Raw genomic sequence first — 21,630 nt, forward strand, 5'->3', positions numbered from 1 at the left:
AAGTGCACCCAATAGTCGAAACAAGAAAGATAGAAAATCCAAATGATCCGGTTAGGATCCTTTAAAGAGACACCAACAGGCAGCCTAAACTCAGCCATTTATTAATAAAATTCTTCTGTCTGCCCAAATCCCTTCCCTGAGTTCATTTGGATCTCCAAATATATGAGCAGTCCGGAGATCCTTTAGCGGACTGCGGCTTGAATACAGTGCAACGGAGCATCCGCTAGCAAGGAGTTCACTCTTGATACAGATCAGAGGCCAATTTGTGCATGACTAAAGCTCGGACATCTTTTATTAACACTCGGTTTTCTTCAAGAATCCCTCATTTGCATTTTTGTTCTTTGTTCAGTTTTTCTGTCTTATCTTTCCTTCTGATTAACTGTAGATTTAGCCTCTACACACACACACACACACACACACATATATATATATATATATATATATATATATATATATATATATATATATATATATATATATATATATACATACCCTGTGTAGATAGATAGATATATCCAAGGCCAAAAAGGGAAGAGGACATTTGTATACAGACTGTTGAACCATTTAAATTAATCACAGGAAACTGAAGGTCTCAAGCCTTTTGATTTAATAAAAAATGTGACCATGTGGATGAGACTTCATTAAATTCACATTAACCAGCAGCCTCTATGTAGTCTCTTTTATGTTTATTTCAAGCCACTATTTTGCTTGCAATTGAAGTCATGCAGTGGAACTGAACCGAGCGAGGTTGGACTCCGAATTGAAAATTCACAAAGCTTAGTGCCAGTGTATCTGAAAGACATATGCGTACTGTATGTTCGTCACATGATATGAACTGTTCTGTAAGCGCTTACATGCTGTCTGTGGTTACACTTTTCCATGACCTCCGTGAACAAACATCAGTGCTGCAACGAAGAACTTGGAGACACTGACGGTGGAGATATCGGTGGTGAAGCAGCAAGTGAAGGACGCAGAAGAGTGTAACTTATCACTCAAGTCAAAGAAAAAGGGCATGGTTGAGGAGCTGGAGGGTCTCAGGACTCGAGCGGCAGCCTGTCGAGGGCGATTCAGACAGCTGCAGAAAGACCGGGAAGTCTTCAAAGAGGGAGAAGCTGAAGTTATGGGACAAAGGTACAATTTCGTATATGCAAAAAGTCGTGCGTCGAAACAATCGAGATTCAGCTTTAAGTTCCATATAACTATGAATTTGCTTATTGACTTGTGTGGAAACCATCAGGTTTTACATCACCGTCACTTCGAAAACAAACTCTGTGTGCTGGATATTAACATACAGTTTGCTGGGAAATTTTTCAAAAACGATTGCACACTTATGTGTTCTGGGTAAATTGGTTCAGTGCTGGTAAGGAAGATGAAGATGCTTCCAGTGGTCACCAGTCAGAGACATCGCTGTTGCTCCTTAGGATTAATGTTTAAGTTCTTTGTGAGCTAATGTGTATTTAGTGGAAGGATCGCCTTGATGTTTGCATATTTATGGCCAGTAATGAAACTTCTAATGTGGAAAATGAATTGGAATTTCACTTTTGGAGCCACAGCGGGGAATCATTGTTTAGCACTATTTCGAAAGTAATGACTTGCATCACAATGTGATGACAGATATTTTATTACATGGAAAGAGAGCGGGAAGGCAAAGGATCATCTGAATCTTTGTCTAATTTTCTCTCATTTCAATGATATAGATATATTGAGCTTTTGAAAACTGACGTTATACGGAACGTTTGTGCTGTTTTCCATCACCAGAGGAATCCTGGAAATGAAATTGAAAAACATCATTTGCGACAGGAAACACCTGTATGAAAGTCTTTCTGCGCAGCGTCGGGAGAACAATAGGTACAGTTCAACCCAATCGTAAACAAGCACCACGTACTCCTCTTTCCGAAGACATGATACAAACTGCAAATGTATAACGGCATGAGATTTCAATGTCTAACATAAACTTTATTGATCCTCGCAGGGGAAATTCTTTTGTCACAGCAGCGTAACCGCAATAATCACTTTGAAAACTCCGTCTGCATTAAACACCTATGAAAAGCAGTGTGTAGAGCAGGAGCAGGCAATTATTTTGGCTGGCGGGACACATTTCTTATTTAATTTAGGTATCATGCAAATTGAACAAAATGAAAATTGCAATTTAAATATTTAAATTTTTTGGCATTTTATTTCAACTTTAAAATAATCAATGATAATACTAATGCACTGACATTATTTTGTATGTAATCATCCATACAAAATTAAATTAGGAGTTTCTAAATCAAATATTGATTGAAATTACTTTTTTTTTTTTTTCAAATAGTCAAAGAAAAAAGTTTGGCTGGTTGGATAAAAAAAAAAAAAAGTCAAGTTAACAAAAAATCCTCCACATTTTACAGTAGTCAATGAAATTCATTCGGCCCCTGAAAAATTATGAGACATGTGGGTTTAAAGTGAAGGGGATAAATATTTTAAAGGTTGCTGTTTTCTTCCTCAGGCAGATGCAAGCCCTCAAGAGGATGGAGAATGCGTTGGCCAGGGGGACGGAGCAGCTCCAACTCACGCGATCCACCTATAGTAACCTACAGGCACAGGTGACCGTATGCACAGAATATTTTCTCTGCGGAATTTATGCAATTGGATGACTTTGGGGTCATGTTGTCGTTACCGGTACCTCCAAAATAGCTGTAATACATTTGACTTAATGATGTTAAACATTATATCCTGATTGTCTTTTTCCACGTGTTGACAACGTGTTGAAAAAGAGTTTCGAGTTTCAACGCAAGTGGGGATATTATGAGGATAAATATAATTTTGCCAATTATCTAAAGCAATAATGGGGAGTAATTACTTTTTCTTTCACCATCCTGTTACTTTTGCTTCTCTACATCGTTTTTTTAAAGAGAAACAAAAAGAAGAATGGAGAGAGAGAGTTTAGGGAAATGTGTCAGCACATCTCTTAAGCACAAAGCTACATGAAAGGAAATCACAGTGGCGCGTTGGGGATTTTACGTATTTAGGAAATACCGAAACCCGGTTAGTTCTACAAAATGTCTGATCTTACCAATGACTCACTGATGAGCAATTTCTCACTTAACCGTGAATCCTGTTTAAACAAGCATTTGCCAGCCTCATCATGCCGAAAAGTGTCAAGTACATCGTTCATGGGAAGTGACTGATCGTATTATACTTGCAAAGTATAACTACTTCTATTGCGACATGTACAAACACGTGATTTCCCATCTGATACGCCCGTTTAAAGTTAATGCACGATAACGTTCAATTAAATGCCTAAATGATTTGCATGGAAAAAAGTGTCAAGCCGAATGATCTTCGCGCGTGTTCCCGATAAGCGGCGCATTTTATCAAAACAAAACCGAATCGACGGGTCGAACTTCCCTCTGAAAAACAGCGCAAGGACAAAATGAGAACTATCTACCGAGAACAGAAGTAATAGACATTGTAGATACAAAGAAAGGATCAACCGCTTGACTCCTAATTGTGCAAAATGCATCAGCAATACTCTAAACAAGACCGAATGCAGCTGGAAATATTACCCTCCTCTCCGTATCGATGCTACGATGGCTACTCATTTGTTTCAGGATTGATTTCAAGATTTTACTCATTACGTTCAAAGCCTTCCACGGCGCGCCTTCCGAATATTTATCCGAAGTGCTGCCGCCGCGGCAACCGGTGACCAGCCTGTGGTCCGGGGAGAGGAACCTGCTGTCTGATCCTTCTTCATGATGAATGACTGAAGGGGATCGAGCCTTTGCTCTCGGGGCTCCCAAGCCCCGAAATGACTTGTCTGATGAATTATTGCATTTGTGATGTTATTGACGCATTACTGTAATATTCAATGCATTTTTGGTAAACCGTTCTTGTAATAAGACCGAGCGGTGTGTGAAGGATTTGTTTGAATCACCATTCAAGAGGCTCAAATTTTGGATATCAATGAAATATCGCACACCACGGAGGTGTCTAGGATTTTGTTAATCTCATTTAAACTGTTTACTCTTTGTCGGATGTTTTTTTTTTTTTTTTGACGTGACTAGAAGCTTTTTAAAAGTTGTGTCTCGCAGCAGTGATGAGAAAGACAGCTATTTCTGTGGAAAGAATGAAGCTCAGCTTGTAATTTTTATTAGTTTCAGTGAATATGTTCAGTGTCCCTGGATCCAACAGCTATGAAATGAGCCTGGGGGAAACATTGATATATAGCATTAATTATTTCAAAGGCAGCGTTTGATATGAGACTCCATATGCACGGAGTGAATTTGATAAAAAAAAAAAAAAAAAAAAAATCTTTATGCTCGTTCCTATATTTTTCAATGTAATAGATAACAATCAAGGAGAGAGTGTGAATACTTTCTGTTACTTTTTAAGAAAAATACAAGTGTAATATAAATGTCATTTCCCAGACCCGATAAACAGTTTGTCATTGGCTTCGAATTGACAGATAGCTGCCGTTCCAAACCGAGAGGCTTGTGTTCAGCAGAGAACGGAGCTTCAGAAAGAGGTGGATGATCTTAAGGTCTGCTTCGAAAACACGGTGAGTAACGATGGCTTTGGCGAAATGAAACGATCTCCCCCGTTCGCACAATAACGCCCCTCTTCGTACGAGACATTTGAAGTGACAACGGGGCTGCGTGTATTTGCCACAAGCGATCGACGGCAGCAGCGGAGAGACAGAAGAAGAAGCAGTTGGAGTTGGTTCAGGAGCTGCTGAGGGAGTCAAACTGCCTGAGAGAAGAACTCCATAACCTCAGATGTCTGATGCTGATCAAAGCGGAGGAGAGAGGCCAGAAGCATCGTGAAATGCTTCGAGCTGAGGTGCAACGCACATGCGTCCACTAATTCACTACCAACAAACAGTGATAGAAGTATTTATCACACTTTGGTCCATCTTTATTGTATTTTAAAAGCCTGGTCGGCCTCATTTTGGTTTGAACTCTCAGGCTGGGTTTGAAGTTGTTCTTTTTTTTTTTTTTTTTTTTTTTTTTTTTTCGGTCACTTGGGTAGCAGGAGACAAGATAGTTATTCAGGCACATACAGACATTTCCTCCCACTTGGAGCAGTCTGGTTCTTATGTCGCTGTATTCGTGTGTGCAGAGCACAACCTGCTGCGAGCTGCAGATGACTAATGGCGTGAGGAAACAACTAGGACGTTGATTTGAGAAATCGTTGGTCGGGTCCAGCGCCAACATGTCTCACCAACATGTCAAAACATCGGAGTGACTAAAAAGGTTAACGCGATAAATTTTTATACATATACGTTTTATATTCTTATGCAAAACCTTACAGGGGAATAAAAATTGCATGTCAAACTGTGAGCATCGAACATGTTCCAGTGACAAAAACGAATTCAAAAATATCCTCATAAAAAGAAAATATTCCGGGTGATTTTAAGAATAAGAATAAGAACAACTTTATTCATCCCGAAGGAAATTGTTGTGCCAGAGTTTCAAGTAAAACATAAGAAAAGTAAATAATAGTAGGAAATTGTATAAACAATTAAAAAAAAAAAACCTCAAACCCAACCTGAGAGTTCAAACCAAAATGAGGCCAACCAGGCTTTTGAAATACAATAAAGATGGACTGAAGTGTGATAAAAACTTCTAAAAACTTTTAGTTGTTTTTTTTTTCTTTTACAGGACTGTCTCGGAAAATTAGAATATTGTGATAAAATTCTTTATCTTCTGTAATGCAATTAAAAAAACAAAAATTACTTTTTTATGATATTCTAATATTTTGAGATGGGATTTTTGACTTTTCTTAAGATATAAGCCATAATCAGCAATATTAAAACCATAAAAGGCTTGCAATATTTCAGTTGATTTGTGATGAATCCAGAATGTATGACATTTTTGTTTTTGTAATTGCATTACAGACGATAAAGAACTTTATCACAATATTCAAATTTTCTGAGACAGTCCTGTAGAGACGGTCTAGCCAGACGCGAATGATAATTCTGGAGGCTCTTTCCGATGTGTTATTGGATCCGTCATCTGATAAACAAAAAAGGAAGGAAAAAAAGAAAACAAAAACATGACCTTATGAAGCATCAACACTAACCTTTTCCCTGAACTGGGATGAATGTAGAAGGTCAGCTGATCATTTGATAGGAATTCTCTACAATACTGAACTTTGTATACCTGCAGACGAGCGATCTTCAAATACATATTCACTATAATTGAGTCGCAGTAACGTCTTTTTATCGCTGAACTGAATTTATTGGGTTGTGCAACAGATGTGCGTTTGTTTACCTCACGGCAGTTTTTAAAAAAACGATGTGTAAATGTCACGGTGTTCTGTTTTTTTTTTTTTTTTTTTTCTTTTCATTTAGCAGGTCGCACACACAAACACACATCTGCTCACATCTGCTTTACCTCCATCAATATCTCCCCAGCAAATGAGCCGACACATCACAAAGGAACTGCGACAGAAAGACCTGGTCATTGCAGATCAAAATAAGCTCAACGTTGTGCTGCAGCGCAGGTATCGCTGTTCTCTCTCTCTCTCTCTTTCAGCTTTGAAAAATTGGAAATATTTACGATTAAACAATTTGGATGAAAGAAAAGTAATCTGCCATTTGCACCAAATGGCAGATTACCTCATCCTACCTCATCGTTGATATGTCAGTCTTTTCCTGTTTTTAGTCCCTCTGGTGGATCCCACCGTAGGATTAAATTTATTAAAAATAAATGTTTACCATGCCTGCGGTCTTGCAAGCTACATCTCTGCTTTTGTCAAGTAATTTCAACCACATAGTAGAAACTCTGCTTATTTGTTTTTTTTCCGTCCTGGTGGCAGTGACCATGCAAGTATGGCCTTGGCATAAATTCCTGTCGCACCCACTGTTACTGCTGAAGCATGCATCTCACACCAGCAGGAACAACAGAGCGCTGTTCTGTCCCTCGAATTTCCAGCTTTTTATATTTCTCACGCCAAATTCCCGACATTGTTCAACAGCGGATGAAAAAACCACCACCGTAATGAACATGAAGGATGGGTCCGCGGGTAATCGCTGTTTTTGTTTTACCGGTTTGTTTTCAGGATGCTACAATACTGTAAACTTTGTGACGTGATTATGGAGGAGAAAAACAAGTACGTCAAGCTGAAAGATATCAGCTCGCAGACAGTGGTAGAATTGATGGAGCGAATCAAGTTGCTTGAAAACGAAGCTGATATCCAGCACAGCATTGTCATCAATAAGGACAGGTGTGTGTGTGTGTGTGTGTGTGTGTGTGTCTGTGTCTTTGTCGTGCAAAAATGAAGAGTTTCGTGTTTGCAGGAGATACTAATGAAGTGCAATTCTCCATGATCTTTTTGAAAAAGCATTTCCATACATGTAGTTCAGACAGCATTGACTCACTATTTCTTATTTTTCCCTGTCATCTCTCGTTTTCTTCTCAGGTCACTCAAAAAAGCTCGCATGAAGATGTCTCACGGCTCCAAAACCAGGGATAAACTCCGCAACAACATCTCGAAGGTACCCCTTGATTTTTTGATACACTCATATTATAATTCCGACAAGCGATCTCAGTGTGTTAGGAATAATTCAGAGTCCCTGAGTTTGAGAGGAAACGTTTTCATTTCTTGGATCTTGAAAAGCGCCTGTTTCAAGTTACTTATTAGTCGGGGTTTCGGCAGAAAGCACAGGATCCATTGAAACGGTGTCAAAAATGTGAGAGGCAAACACGAGACAGAATAGGTTGGAAAAGCGTGTGCACACAAGGGTGATGATGTCAGTCTGGCAGAGATTCGGGGGGAAAATACACAATGCAGCAGGCTGAATAGAACTGACAAGAAGATGCAGCTAAGACAGCAAGAAATGGCCAGTTGGAAGTAGCTGTTGCATCAGAAGCTATACGCTTTTCTGCGAAATGTATTTCTTTAGCGACGTTAAGCTGTGCTGACTTTTCAACAAGCGTACACTCCTCTTGATTTATTGTGTTTTAATCCATATCGCAATGCTTTACAAAGCATGAGGTTGAGTCAGATTTCTGTTCGCTTAACCTGAGCCTGAAGATTCGATGCCGAAACCTAATTAGGTAGTTCGGTTGTGTCCGCTTGATTGAAATCCACATAAAGTTCTCGCACAGAATTGCTGAGTAGCATAACTCATCCTCTGTCTGGTGCTGTGGTTCTGAAACCGCTGTCTCCATTTGCATATTCCTTGGGGCGGGGGGGGGATCACAGTGCAAAACCCCCAAAAAACTAGATAAACAAATGCCAAAATGCCAAAAGTGATGTGAATCATTCTGTCCTTTTAACAAGGTTTTTGAATGAAGCTCAAAATGCACTGGATTTGCTCGCTCGCATACCATTTGGACTTAATATTTGATGATTTTCTATTTAACCCTTGTGCGATAATAACATAGTGTTTACTCCCCTTGTCCTACGGGTCAAAAATGACCCATAAAACAATCTTTGTACCCTAGTGATGTACAGCCCACATGGAAATATGAACAAAAAAGAAGTATCACTTTTTCTAATTATAGGGTCTCTTTAGGAAAAGTCATAAAATTTCAAGTTGGAAAAAAATAGGTTAAGGTGTTTTTTTCTACAGCTAAACGTCGTAGTGGGTCACTTTTCACCCGCAAGACAACACAAGGGTTAATGATATCCTACCAAATGTGTCGCGGTCGGACCGAATTCCAAACACGTCCTTGGAAAAACCTACCTTCCTCGCTAATTAAAAGCATATACCTCTTTTTATTTCCATTTTTTTTCGTCTGACATTCTGCAGATTGGTTGGAAGCGCCGCCAGGTCAGTCAGGTGAGTGAGGACAACAAATTGCAGCTGAGGAAACTCAGACAAACGATCAACCTCCAGGAGCAAACGCTTGTTGAACTAAACAAGAACCATGAGGTGGCTGTGCAGCGTCGCAATTTCCTGTACGTTTATCATATCAAGCAAAAGCGACATCGCCCGAATTCCAGTCGGTAATTTACTGCAAATTTCAAACGGTGGGAAAAAAAATCCCTGCTTTTTACCCGCAGTGGCATTCAGCTCCTAGAACATGAGGAAGTATTGCTCGGTTACCACAAAACGGCGAACTCCCAGGAGACGGACACCGATAAGAGCAAGAACACGCTGGACGCCGTGGAGAAGGAGATGAGAGACTTACAGGTGGCCATTAATGAGGAGAAAAGACGGATAGACTACAAAAAGAAGGAAATTCCTGTGAAGAAAAAGTTGGAGGAAGAGATTACGTTGCTTCAGATCCAGGTGTGAAAATATGGAATACACACACAAACACACACACGTTTACTCGCACACAAATCCGGCAGGTGGCCGTCGGTGATTACGTTCTCATCAGAGATCAATAGAAAGAGCACCTATAGATTTAACCTAGAAGACTGCTCTAAATGTAGTTTCTGAAAAAATCCGAGATATTTAACATTTCATATGAATTATTCATTGATGAAAGTGGGCTCACATGCAGTTCAAGTCATTTTTCTTTGGGTAAAAAGGCGAGTGGGAAAGGTTTCCTCGCCTCATACAACAGGTTGCCAGGTAGGCCACGCCAACAAATCGGCGGTGACGAATGCGCGGACGATGAGCTTTTCCACCGAACGTCACTGTTATTCATCTTGAAAAACATACAACTTTACACTACCAACTAAAAAACTGTTAATCCATCATTTTGGAATCTTACAGTACTTTCATCTGGAAATTCTGAGCTCAGCGTTTACATTTTATCCTGCCGGCGGTTGTTGCTGCTTCAACTGCAGACGGAGAACACAATCTCTGCGTATTGATTTGTTTTCGGGCTATGATTGTGTTTTTCATTAGTAAAAAACTTATAGTTCTATTTGTTCACCTCAAAAGTATAGTCGCATTTCCTGCCTCGGCTCATCTGGCTTGATTCAGTGATACTCCAGCATCCTTGTTGTATATCTGCGCCAACACTGACCCAGTTGAGAGAAATTTGTAAAAATGGAAGCCCGCATCGCAAACGGTAAATGTTTTCAGTAGTTAAACGTGAGATAAGCTTTTCCTTTATTATTTCTAAAATAGCCAAACGTCATTTTACTCATATTATATCCCGCCTCACCGTATTTGTGTTTCATTACACTGGTCGTAATATGGGTTTGGTTAATATATAGTACTTTAATAACAATGGTAAATTGCATCACATTAGTAGGATGTAATTATAACTGTAGCAAAACAAAGGAAGGAAATAAAATTCATAGTGAGGTGAGCAAAGACAGATTCACCAACTATTTACCGCCAGTATTTTGCAGTGTACTTTCGACCAGCACCAAATAACAACAACCATGAGGATATATCAGGATATAAAATGGTTAATTAGTCTGTGTGGACCCATTAAGAATTCTCATTTTGTGCCATTTGGTGTTTTGAAGTTATAAAACTGGTTTCCACGTGTTGAAGCTTGTCCTTCCTTGCATGTTTGTACGTGCATGTCAATCTGTAAATGTAACTACATCCAACAGTGCTGGAGATCATTGTCCAGCTATTTCTGTGTGTGTGTGTGTGTGTGTGTGTGTGTGTGTGTGTGTGTGTGTGTGTGTGTGTGTGTTTGGATTAGCCTCAGCCATGTTTTACTGCTGTGGAGGCAATGAGATGAGATGACAGTATATAGTCCTTTTGAGATTTCAAGAATTACTAGATTGTGTGAGATCTTGTGCTCCACGTCTTGGATGTGCAGACCTGTGTGTCCAGTTTAGAGACGAGGGGAATTCCACTCAGATCCTGGAACCAATACTTTGTGAGAACCATAACAATGCCACGTACTGTATAGAAAATATTAGATATCATTCGTTTCATTTGGTGTCTGGTCAATAACAGCTACAAGAGTGTTTTTTGACTCGAGGGTCCAGACGGTTAAAATTAGTGACACTGGAGTAAAGAGGCTTCAACAGGTCCACCGATGTCCTCTCTTAACTTCTCAGTGACGTGGCTGATTAGATCGCCGAGTACCGACTTGTGTGAAGACTTAAAGTTCAAAAACAAGTTAAAAAAAAAAACAAAAACGACACACAAAACAGATTGCGCGAACGAAAACTTTGAAAGAACGTAATTAAAAACAGTCTATCAACACAGCGAGGCCATGAAACTGACAGAGACATAGAGGGAGTGAAGCATACAGGCAGCGAACTGTCTGCCAGTTGCAGCGTTATGGGATTGGGTGTGTTGTGAGTGACTGGTTTTGAATTCTCTCATCTGAGTCTTGTGCTCTTTTGGAAGAATCCAGTGTTGGAACAGACTCCTCTACACGCTGCCATTTAAAGCAGCCATCTCCCTTGTCTCCATCTGTTTACTCATTCTGTTGTTTATCGTTTGCTACAGCAGGCCTTTTGATGCCACTTTATTTTCTCTTGTTGCTTTCATTGTCAGGGGTGACCGAATCTGTCACGGTTTGGTCCGTTCACCACTTTTAGTGTCTCATCAGGTACTGGTTGCATGCAGAACATCCGTGGTCTCAGCTCAAGTTACTGATCTGTTACTGATGAACTTCTTACGAGACTCTAGGCCAGGGGTGGGCAAACTTTTTGGCTCTGGGGCTGCATTGACTTTTAAAATTTGACAGACGGGCCGGGTAAGCACAAGATACGATACATATTAATACGCATACGCGTTCGTTAACAGTACATATCAGACTTGTCTGACATTTGTCTGAACGTTGTCTTTGCTTTGAAAATATAATCAGCTTGGTTTTGTCGGCTCTGGCGTTTGTTTGCGTTTCATGCACAAACCGTCTTTTCCCTTGTAGCTTCACGTCCAGCTCATTCATGTGTGTCAGTATGTCCACAGTAAAGGCTAAATCACAAAGCCAATCTGTGTCATTCAGCGCAGGAAAATTCTAAAGTAGCTCCAAAAGTAAAATAATCTCCTGTTCGATCCCCGCATTTGATCCGATCATTCAATTGTTCACATCCAGTATGAATTTTGTACCAATCTTTGGCGGGCCGGATTAAAAAGACCAACGGGCCAGATGTGGCCCGCGGGCCGTAGTTTGCCCGCTCCTGCTCTTGGTTTTTAAGTGTGGTTCGGACACAGTTCTGTTTATGCAACTTTAAAAGTCTACACTTTACATGTGGCATGAATCAAAGGGAGGTGTAGCTAATGGTAAATGCCTGAAACCTGCATTCTTTCTGATGGCCAACAGATAAATATTCCACAGGTTGGAACGTGGAGACTACTTACCAAATGCTTGTTGGTATAGAAAATACACTCTTGGTGAAAGCTCTTAGTGTTCTCAGTGCTGTTTTGTCCAGCGTTGAAGTAAACACACTTTACGGGCCATTCACTCCACTTTGGAAGCAGATGTTGTTTTAGTTTACAAGCCCAAATCATTCTTAGTAATTAAATGGGAGACAGTTTTCGTTATAGTAGATTTCAAAAATCAAGTGGCCATTAGACCACAAACACAAAGCTAACATTTCTCAGGACAAGATTGGCAAAAAGTACAAGTAATAACAGAGGGATCACACAGGGATTGCACAACCAGAGTTTTGGAATTTGTGATCCTAAATTGAATAAATAGATGAATAAAACGGAAAAACACGACACGCTTATACCGAATGACGAACATGTTGTGCCCCAAAAGCGAGGTACATGTTTCAGGGTTGTTGTTGTTGGAAGTCAATTATCCATCCAGGTAGCCTAATCCACTTGCGTGGTGGCAACTATCCTGTTAACTCAGTAGCTTTTGCCCAGTCCTCATAATGAACCCGCTTCTAATGAGATAATTGGTTGTGATTGGCTTGGCTAGGGTGATCCGGTTGGAAATCAAATTAAATAGAAGGGGGGGGGGGGCACTTGGATTTACGGATTGATATGAAATTGTGACTGGCAAATTTGTGTAGTTGCCAGGCTACGGGTATAAAACATCTGGCATTCCCTATTTTTATGTATTATTTGTTGCTACAACGAATAGCCAGACCTTGAATCAAACCAACCCCATCTGACACAAATGGTCGCAAACCAAACAGAATTTGTGAAACAGATGAAAATGAGAATATGAGTCCGGGCAGAGCCGCTCCGTGAAATGAAATTTGAGCTCGGCAGACTCTTTGGTTGCGAGGCAATGACCTGATGGAAATGGCCAAAATTTGCCAGCTGTCATTTAAGCCATCGTCGCTTTCTTCTTTTTTATTTTCCTGTTTATCCACAGAGCGTTCACCTGCACGGCAACAAAAAGCCCGCATTCATTTGACCGGTCGAACTCCTGCCGCAAAGTCCTTTCGCGTTCCTCGTCTACCGTTTCTGCCTGCGTAGGCAAATATTTGTCCATCGAGATTAGGGCGAAAATACATATTGAGATTTGATTTGTATTTTTAATATCCGTCATCACAGCGGCGTGTCGGGATTGAGGCGTGCCTGCGCATATTCATCAATTAACCTCCCCGCTACGAACCTCCCGCCCAAACCTGGTCACCTCTTGGCCCAAGACGTTCGCATTGACCAAAATGTAAAGCCCCAAATCGATAGTCGGAGGATCAGTGGAAGATATCGGCCGAGCGATATGGATCTTACATGCAATTTAATCCATCCGTCCATCCGTCCATCCGTCCATCCGTTCATCCGGCCACCCAGCCAGCCGTACCTCCGAAGAGCAAACGATCCTCTAAATTGCTGTTCTCCTCATATGACTGTCTTGCTCTCTTGAGTAGAAAATGTGAATCACTCTTCTATTGCAGCTCCCTTGCCAGCTTAATTCATTCTCCCTGCAAAGTCATTCTCTATGCGAATTCAATCTCCATTCAACTGCCTTGCCGTTGATTTATCCTATATATTGTGTATTTGTATTCATCTGTGACCAGTTTATCTGTTCATTGCAGACAGAGTCCCCCTCTCTTTGATGGGAAATTTTGACAAAGATAAATCGGCCCATCTGTGAAACTATTGAAGTTTCAATATACTCCCAGGCTTTCATTTGCTCTCAGGAATTTTAATTGACGCAAAATAAGCAGAGGTTGGTGTTGGATCCTGGATTTTCTTTGCATCCGTGAACTGCTGGCACCTTGCCTTTTGAACACGAATAGACAGACAAACATTGGCCGCAACACTCTGTGAGTGTGTGCACTTCCCATATATATCTATATATATATATAGATATATATAAAGAGTACCTGAAAAACACATCTTTGGTGACACATTGATGCGGTCACTTTAATGACTGCCCTGTCGCAGCGCTCATAAGTTGCTGTTTGTATGTCCTTTCAAGACGTTATCCACCTTCTCTAGATGTGTTTACCATCCCGCCACCTGTCGTTTGCCTGTGCGGGTAATAAAACTATAGGGATTTTTTTTACAGGGGTGAGCAAAAATCAAACAGGAGAGAGGCGAATGAGAAAAATCACAACACGCAAGCAAATAAAGCAGAAAAAAATATGGTGACTGGAACTCTACTTTAGCGGTCACAGCAGTTTCGCATCTTTACGTTATACCGCGGCTTTGCGGTTTTAATAAATTATGTGCTCATCACAGCGGCCTTTTTTATGCTTTAGGATATAAATAAGCAGACGGCATTTGATTTGAATGTCTTGTTGGTTAATTGAAGTACTCGAGTGTTCAAATTAGTGTTTGATATTGTGTTTCTGTTAATTTGCCAATGTAAAACATAATCCTTATGTTAGAATTACGCATTTATATCCTGTAATCCACATGGATGCTGTTGTAGATCTGAAGACACATGCAACATTCAGGAGCACCAGAAGAAGCCGTTGTTGCGGGGGGATAAAGAATAAAAGACAGACGGAGACACGATATCAAGATAAAAACAAACATCAATGCATAACAGCAAAGGGGAGAGGATGAATATAAAAATGTTAAGAAAGAGGCACAATGAAAAAGATGAATTGAACATTGGAGAGAGGAGGAGAGTGACAAAGAGGCTCAGTACCGTATCCATCATGCAGTGTTTAAACGGCTCAGGGTGATTACATGTGAGAGTCGTACACAGATCAATCACTCGGAAGTCCAATTCATCTGCTTCCTCGGAGGACCGGGTGTCCTCTCGTCTCAGGCGAGCCTTTGCAGAAAAAAAATGATTCAAAAAAATTCACCGTGAACATGTTTCTCAAGAACACATTTCGAATACTCCATTGAAACTTTTGAAAGTCTGTGTTTTTATTATTTTTTTTTTTGTGTTTTCTACCTCCCGGTGAACCGCTGCTCTGATTAACCTTCGCGCCCCTCGGGGTTTGTTCGAGACGTTTGTACCGCTGCAATGCTTAAATGAGAAGATGGAATTGAATTTTTATTTTTTTCATAAGCGGTGTTTTGAAAGCGGTCTTTATTTTGTGGTTGGAGCTGAGATAACATGTTTGATCCAGGATCTGGGTGGGCAGGACGCACTTCCAACTTGTCCTACCTCCATTACATAATGTCGTATAAAGCCTTTAACAGCCTTTATTATTTATCATTCAACTAAAGAGTTCAATGACGACTTTTTAGGAAGTTTGTCTTAAAAGTTGCATATATTATTCTGTTCTCTCTCTCTCTCTCTCTATCCTATTTTTTGTTCTCCTTTCTTAACCCATGATGAATATGCCATAATGTCGTTTAGTTTTATTACTTTAAGAAAAAGTGCCGAATTTTAATTTGTAAAGAAACCTCTGAATCCTTGTTTTGGGTGTTTTTGGAAACATAAATCTGAAGAAACAATGCATTCTATTGTAACGCAATGCATATTTATAAACCCCTCCTTTAGGGGTCTTGAAGGAGATCGAGAGTCACAGACACGTCACTTTACGGTTTGTCCTTTTCGGCTCTAATCCGCCTCCGTCAGCGGCCTCTCCGTCGGACCGAGCCTTTTAAATTGGCACCGAAGGCCGCCATTCAAGTAAATCACTCTGATTGGCCGATCGGTTTCGGCGAAAAACGTGCAAGAACTGAAACAAAAGTCAGCAAAGCAGCTAAAAGACAAAACACTGCAGCTCCTGCCACTACCGTGTGTGTGCTTATGTGTGTGTCGGCTTTATCCTCCTTCATACCTTAATGGTGATTTTTTTTTTTCTCTACTCCGTGCACATAATTCAGCGGTTTCATTCAAATGATTAACCTCAATGTATTCAATTCTGTCTCTCGACAGCCACTCGGTTAGAAACCCTGGAGAAAGTTATGCATTCAACCCCTCGCATGGAGTCCTTCCTCAGCGAGGAGAAAAGATAACCCTGTCGCTTAGCAGTTAGCCCTAATTCCTGTTTTTCAGTATCTATTATCTTTAATTCTGTCTTGTCTGGTTTTGCTTCCCATCCCTATCTTCTTTTGGCAGTGTGATCTTTTCTGTTTCCCCGCGCTCCTTTATCCTCTTTAGCCTGCCAGTCTTTTATCATCCCGGGTATCTGTTTTCCCCGTCTCTGCTCTTACGTTTGAGTCCATCCGCTGCATTAAGGCGAGTATTTTCAGCCTCGACATTTCCCTCTCCTCAAAAATCTGCAACTTAATCCTTATTAATCTAGTTGCGAATCACATGACAGCCGTATGACTACGAGGAAATGACAGCTTTATTTAGGGGGCCGAACACCTTGAAGTGTTTTGCTGCCCGGTTGCACCGCAGAGGCTTCGTTAATCTCGGGGGAAATGGGAATCATCACTTTGTTCCACGCTTTCTTCTCTGTCAAACACATGCGCTTTCATGTTGCAGCGAGGCCCGTAAACATATACAGGTGTGTGTACGTACACACACTCATATAAAGCATGGTTGGATGGAGAAAAGCTGCTGTTTCATAACACAGGTCAGGTCAGACCGCCTGGGTCTTGAATTTTTCCACACCCTGTTTTTCTCCTCGATTCATCCTGTCTTCGCTCTCTACTGTTTGTCCACTCTCTCCTGTCATTTCTATATTTATATTTATCGCCTCCTCTGATCCCTGCAGGCATCTTTAAATATTTCCACATGTATTGTATTTTTCCTTTTTTTTTTTTCATTTCTCTTTCAACTCGCACACCATTTTCTTCTCGTTTTCCCCATAAACCCTTCCACTGTCTCGGGGTTTAACCGTCGCGGCATCGTATATTTTATATATTTTATGCATAGATTATATTTGCCTCACTTTAACACTGTCATCGGTAAGGTGTTTTCATATTAATTAATTTCCATCTCCAGTCTGTGATGAACTCAAAAGGATATCGGTCTTCCTGTTTGCATCCGTCCCCATCATTTATATCAAATCTTTGCATTACATATGAGCGCTATCTGTATTTTCAACATTCTTTATTTTCTAGGCTTCGGCTCACTTTTTACAGTTGCCTCCTCAGTTAATTAATTTTCTCAGCCGAGTCATTAATCATTTAGCATTTCTAATGTCCGCAGATATCCCTGTGGAATATGAAGCCGTTTGAAGATAACCAAGGGGCTGCAAATCAATGTGAAAGAAAGACATGTTAGCGTCACGCGTGTTCAGCTTTAGCACGACGGAGTGGATGCGTGTGTTCACCGTGTTCCTCCGTCGGTTCGGTCTTGAGTTGGAAAATTTGGATGCGGCACGCGGTTTCCAACCCAACACAGAACAGAAGACGGACAAAACGGGTTAACAGGAGAAACAAAAGAGAAATTGGATTTAACCGTATGAACAGAAATATGAGTCTAGATAAATGTTATTTGAATTCTCCATACCAGCATTCAGGCATGCATTTTCCTTTACGGTAATACAGGAGTAGAAATATTCCTCGATGTCTTACTATGTCGACAATCTTACTAAAGGTTCCAGTTACCCAAGAGTAACTTTATGGCTTAATCATTTTTTTTCATATCCCTCAAGTATTCTGCCTTTCTTTAAAAACATTTGGATCTCAATATAAAATTCATATAACATCTGTGGATGAAAATGCATCTTTTGCAATTCTTCGACTCTCCTAATCCATCCATCACGTCGGCAGTACACTCTGTATCTCGTAAAAAAAAAAAAAAAAAAATGTCGACGCTTCGCGCTGATCGGTGAAATCGTAGCCGTAAAGTGCTTTCTTACTCCTCGCATTTGTGCAGAGATTGTCTTTTCTTTTAAATCGAACTCTCTTTCAGCCGGTCACCTATTCGCCTTCTCGTCGGTCTCTGATACTCTTGTTCTCTCATTAACTCTCAGCTGTTAGAGGCCAGAGATCAGACTTTACGGGGCCTGAATCGAACAGCCGATTACAAAGAGCTAAAAGGCAAAGATCCCCCGATGGACGAGCTGCTGAGGAAGATGAAGACGGTAAACCGTCGCTCTACGAAATGCTCATCCGTGCATGCAGGCACGGCATGCATTCGCCCTTATGACCGTACAATGCCTGCAACGTGCGCGTGTCTGCCTGCGATTGTAGCTGGAGGCGGATCTGGCCGAGCGAGAGAGACAGTTACTGGAAAAAGAACTCCTGGTGGACCAGGTGACCCGGCTCTCCGAGCCACTCAGAGAGCAGCAAGAGAACAACAAGCAGGACGGCCTGTCGCTTGCAAAGAAGGTAGACAAAAGGATCTTCTTACTCGCGTATTTGTAATGTTCGGCTCACTGCGTTTTCTTTTACGGCTTTACTGGCTTTTTCCCTGCAGAAATGCACACACTTTTTTCGCAGATGTGACAGAAAAAATACAGATTAATCCTATCTCAATGACATTTTCCCTCCTTCGTTGTATCAAAAGTAGGTGTGAAATTTGCTACCGTGCAGTAGTGCGGTGGTTCCGCAGATACAGACGAAGGGTAATTTGCGATCATTTTGGGAAACAAATAATGTTTTATGATGATTAAACAAAGGGACTATCCAAGCCAAAATATAAACCCCTTTTTTTTTTTTTTTACAAATACCATAAAAAAAAAAAAATAATCGGACACTTTCTTTTCTGGATGATTATTTGTTTTTCAACGAATCATTTTTGAGTGTTTTCCCTTATTTGTCACTTGAGAAAATGTCAAAATTAAAATGAGGGCAGCTTAAAGCTGCACAGAGACACAATATACAGAAAATAGCGAGAAATAAGATACAAATCAGCGAGCATTAGCCTTAAATAGCAAAAGTTTCCCTTGAAAACATAATCGAAAGCGTGCGTGCGCGTGTTTGTTTGTTTAGAAGTTTATTAGGACAGTTTACAATTACATTCAGCACAGAGGCAGAGATGTTTGTACTAGATTGTAGCTCATAGCTAATTTCCATCTGTAGTCCTGGGGAGACAATACAAATACAAAACTATACAAAATAGGCAATATATGTAAAATATACAGATAGGCAATAAAATAACTCTAAACAGGCAATAAAATATGTATTTTGCAAGTTGAAAGTGCTATTGTTGTGATGCTACTACTTTGCGTGTAATGAGACTTGCGCTCTATTTTACCAGCTGAGTGAAATCCGAGCTCATATTCTCGACACCAGTCTGCGCACGATGGCCGTCTCTGCAGAACTTTCCATGAAGCAAGCCGCCGCTTTGTCTCTCCAGCAAGAAATCAAAGAAAAAGAGCTCCAGGTCAGAGGTGGCCCCGGGTCACTCATAGCGGAACGGCACGTACCGTGCAAGAGCAACTATGTGATTCTGGAGGCTACGGCCTCCTCTGATCTGCTGCACTTTCTCTGGCTTTTCCATTTGTCTTTCCTTCCTGCGCCGACCGCGAGAGCGAGAGACGACTAAAAATGGGTTACTTCCGCAGCGAAGCGGAGCAGGAGGTTAAGACGGGGGAGGGGGACGATGGGATATCTGTATTTTTAGGAATTTGTCAGCATTAGAAAGAGGAAAAAAACAGCAATTACAGTTAGTTTAATTTTAACAAATAACAGCCAGGTGATCCTAGACTTGAGACGGAATCGCATTGCTTTTACCCCTATCCAGTAATTCCTCATTTAGAAAATGACCCCCCCCCCCTTAAAGAGTTTTTTTTTTTTATGTAAAACATCTAAAACCGACGCATTTCCACCTGCACACACCGGTGGAATGAGGAAGCGCGCGTTTGTCCGCGTTCAGACAGCATCTGGTTTTTCGGGGATCCGTGTCGGGCTGAAGCGGGACAGCAGAGCGGAATACAAAGTAAAATGTATCTCATATTTCCCTCTGTTTCCAGATGGACAGGTGGCAGCAGCGGCTGGAGCAGGGGCTGCCTCCCTGCCCTGAGATAGAAGAGGAGTGGAGGAGGATGCTTCGGGACAAGAAGAGGAGACAGAGGAATAAAGAGGAGAGAGAGAGGGTAACAGAATATAGTCACACATAAAGATCACTGGTTAGGAATTGATTAAAGCACGGCGAGGTAAGGAGGGGAGATAAAGTGGGGAAGAAAAGACTGAAACGGACACAGCGCGAGGCGGGAATCAATTAAAGCCGGGAAGGCGCAGAAGTGCCGCTCTATATCAGAACACGCTGTTACTGAAAAGGGAGTCGACACCCTCCACTGACACACACAACTCAGGAAATAGATTAGATCTGTCAACGCGCGCAAACAAAAGACAAGTAGGCCGGACCGGCAAACAAACAGAAGCTGAGCCTGTCGGCTGGAGGAGGAACCGCATCGGCGCTGTCTGATACCTGTCCGGCTGTCTGCCGCCCGACTCGGACTGATTTGTGTTTGCTCCCCTTTGTTATTAGTCTTTATAGCTGCCGGATACAAAGGCGGGGAAAGTGATATTGTTGGATTTTCCCACATCGGGAGCGCTCGGTCCCGTTACACAAGACTTATGCGTGTATGCTTCGTACGCGCATTGTACAAATGGAAAGATACATATGGCCGAGTTGTTTATCCCTCGCCGTTTCTTTTCTTTCCATTTTTTTTTTGTTTTTTTTTTTGCACGTTAAGCCATTATTCTTTGTTTTGCATGCAGTCCTCAGATCACATGCCAGGGGATAAGCTGTTCATACGCTATGCATGAGAAAAATTGCCATCTCTTTGAAGTCTCTCAGATTGGGCATATCTCATTTGCATGCATCGGTGGGGTGAAAGACCAAGCCGCGATTGTTGTGTCACGGGGACACGGGCAAAGCGAAGACCTTCTTTAACTTCCTTTTTCTTTTTTTTTTTTCCCCCCTCGGCAGCATTACAAATTGATATACACGGATACAAATCAATGAGTTCATTAACCCGCAACTATTCAAACTGCCCTTTCATTTGAGTAGGGATATTTCTTTTAAAAAAATCGTATTAATATTCAATTTACATGATTGAAATACCAGAAAATTGAATGTGAATTTTCAGTCCAAGGCCACGCAGTGTCTTACACCGAGAAGAACCATTAATATTTAATGTGTGTGTGTGTGTGTGTGTGTGTGTTCTGGTGTACCAGCTGGCTGACGAAGAGGAGTGGAACCAGTTGCCAAATGGGGAGTTCACCACGGCCGAACCTCGTCCCGGTGCCTACGTCCCCGTGGGCGACCCGCTCCCGCTGCCAAAGCCCTACGGAGCCCAGGCCCCCTTCAAACCCTCCCAGCCGGGAGCCGCCATGAGACACATCCGAAAACCGGCGTCCAAATCTTTAGACGTAGAGGAAACACTTCATTAGGATCGAGGCGCTCTGTTATTCCCAGTTAATTTCGTCCTATTAATCTTTCTCCCGTCGGCCGATCGCTCATCGATCGCTCATCGATCGCTCGCCCAGCCATCGATCCCTCGGTCGTCGTCCCCGCTGCCGTCCGTCTCCGTGCTCCCCGCCGAGCGCGCCTCGGCTCTTTTTGTCGTTACTTTGCTCGGGCGAGCATCTGTTAGCGATCTTGT

At 41.4% G+C, this 21,630-nt stretch overlaps 1 protein-coding gene across 1 annotated transcript in view; it reads left to right on the forward strand.

The window, feature by feature from the left end:
* Nucleotides 1-21,418, forward strand: part of ccdc146 (coiled-coil domain containing 146) — a 30,811-nt gene extending 9,393 nt beyond the window's left edge. The window contains exons 6-19 of the mRNA XM_086147399.1: nt 904-1,131; nt 2,486-2,582; nt 4,445-4,537; nt 4,651-4,818; nt 6,395-6,483; nt 7,042-7,206; nt 7,402-7,477; nt 8,738-8,886; nt 8,992-9,220; nt 18,049-18,159; nt 18,269-18,406; nt 19,278-19,403; nt 19,993-20,115; nt 21,203-21,418. Of these exons, the coding sequence (XP_086003525.1) occupies nt 904-1,131; nt 2,486-2,582; nt 4,445-4,537; nt 4,651-4,818; nt 6,395-6,483; nt 7,042-7,206; nt 7,402-7,477; nt 8,738-8,886; nt 8,992-9,220; nt 18,049-18,159; nt 18,269-18,406; nt 19,278-19,403; nt 19,993-20,115; nt 21,203-21,418 (2,008 nt within the window). The remainder of the gene's footprint in view (nt 1-903; nt 1,132-2,485; nt 2,583-4,444; nt 4,538-4,650; nt 4,819-6,394; nt 6,484-7,041; nt 7,207-7,401; nt 7,478-8,737; nt 8,887-8,991; nt 9,221-18,048; nt 18,160-18,268; nt 18,407-19,277; nt 19,404-19,992; nt 20,116-21,202) is intronic.
* Nucleotides 21,419-21,630: the final 212 nt, after the last annotated feature.

Source organism: Fistularia commersonii, chromosome 5 (assembly GCF_037954325.1).
Source record: "Fistularia commersonii isolate RoL2024-O1a breed Wild chromosome 5, RoL_Fcom_v1.0, whole genome shotgun sequence".
NCBI classification, from domain to species: domain Eukaryota; kingdom Metazoa; phylum Chordata; class Actinopteri; order Syngnathiformes; family Fistulariidae; genus Fistularia; species Fistularia commersonii.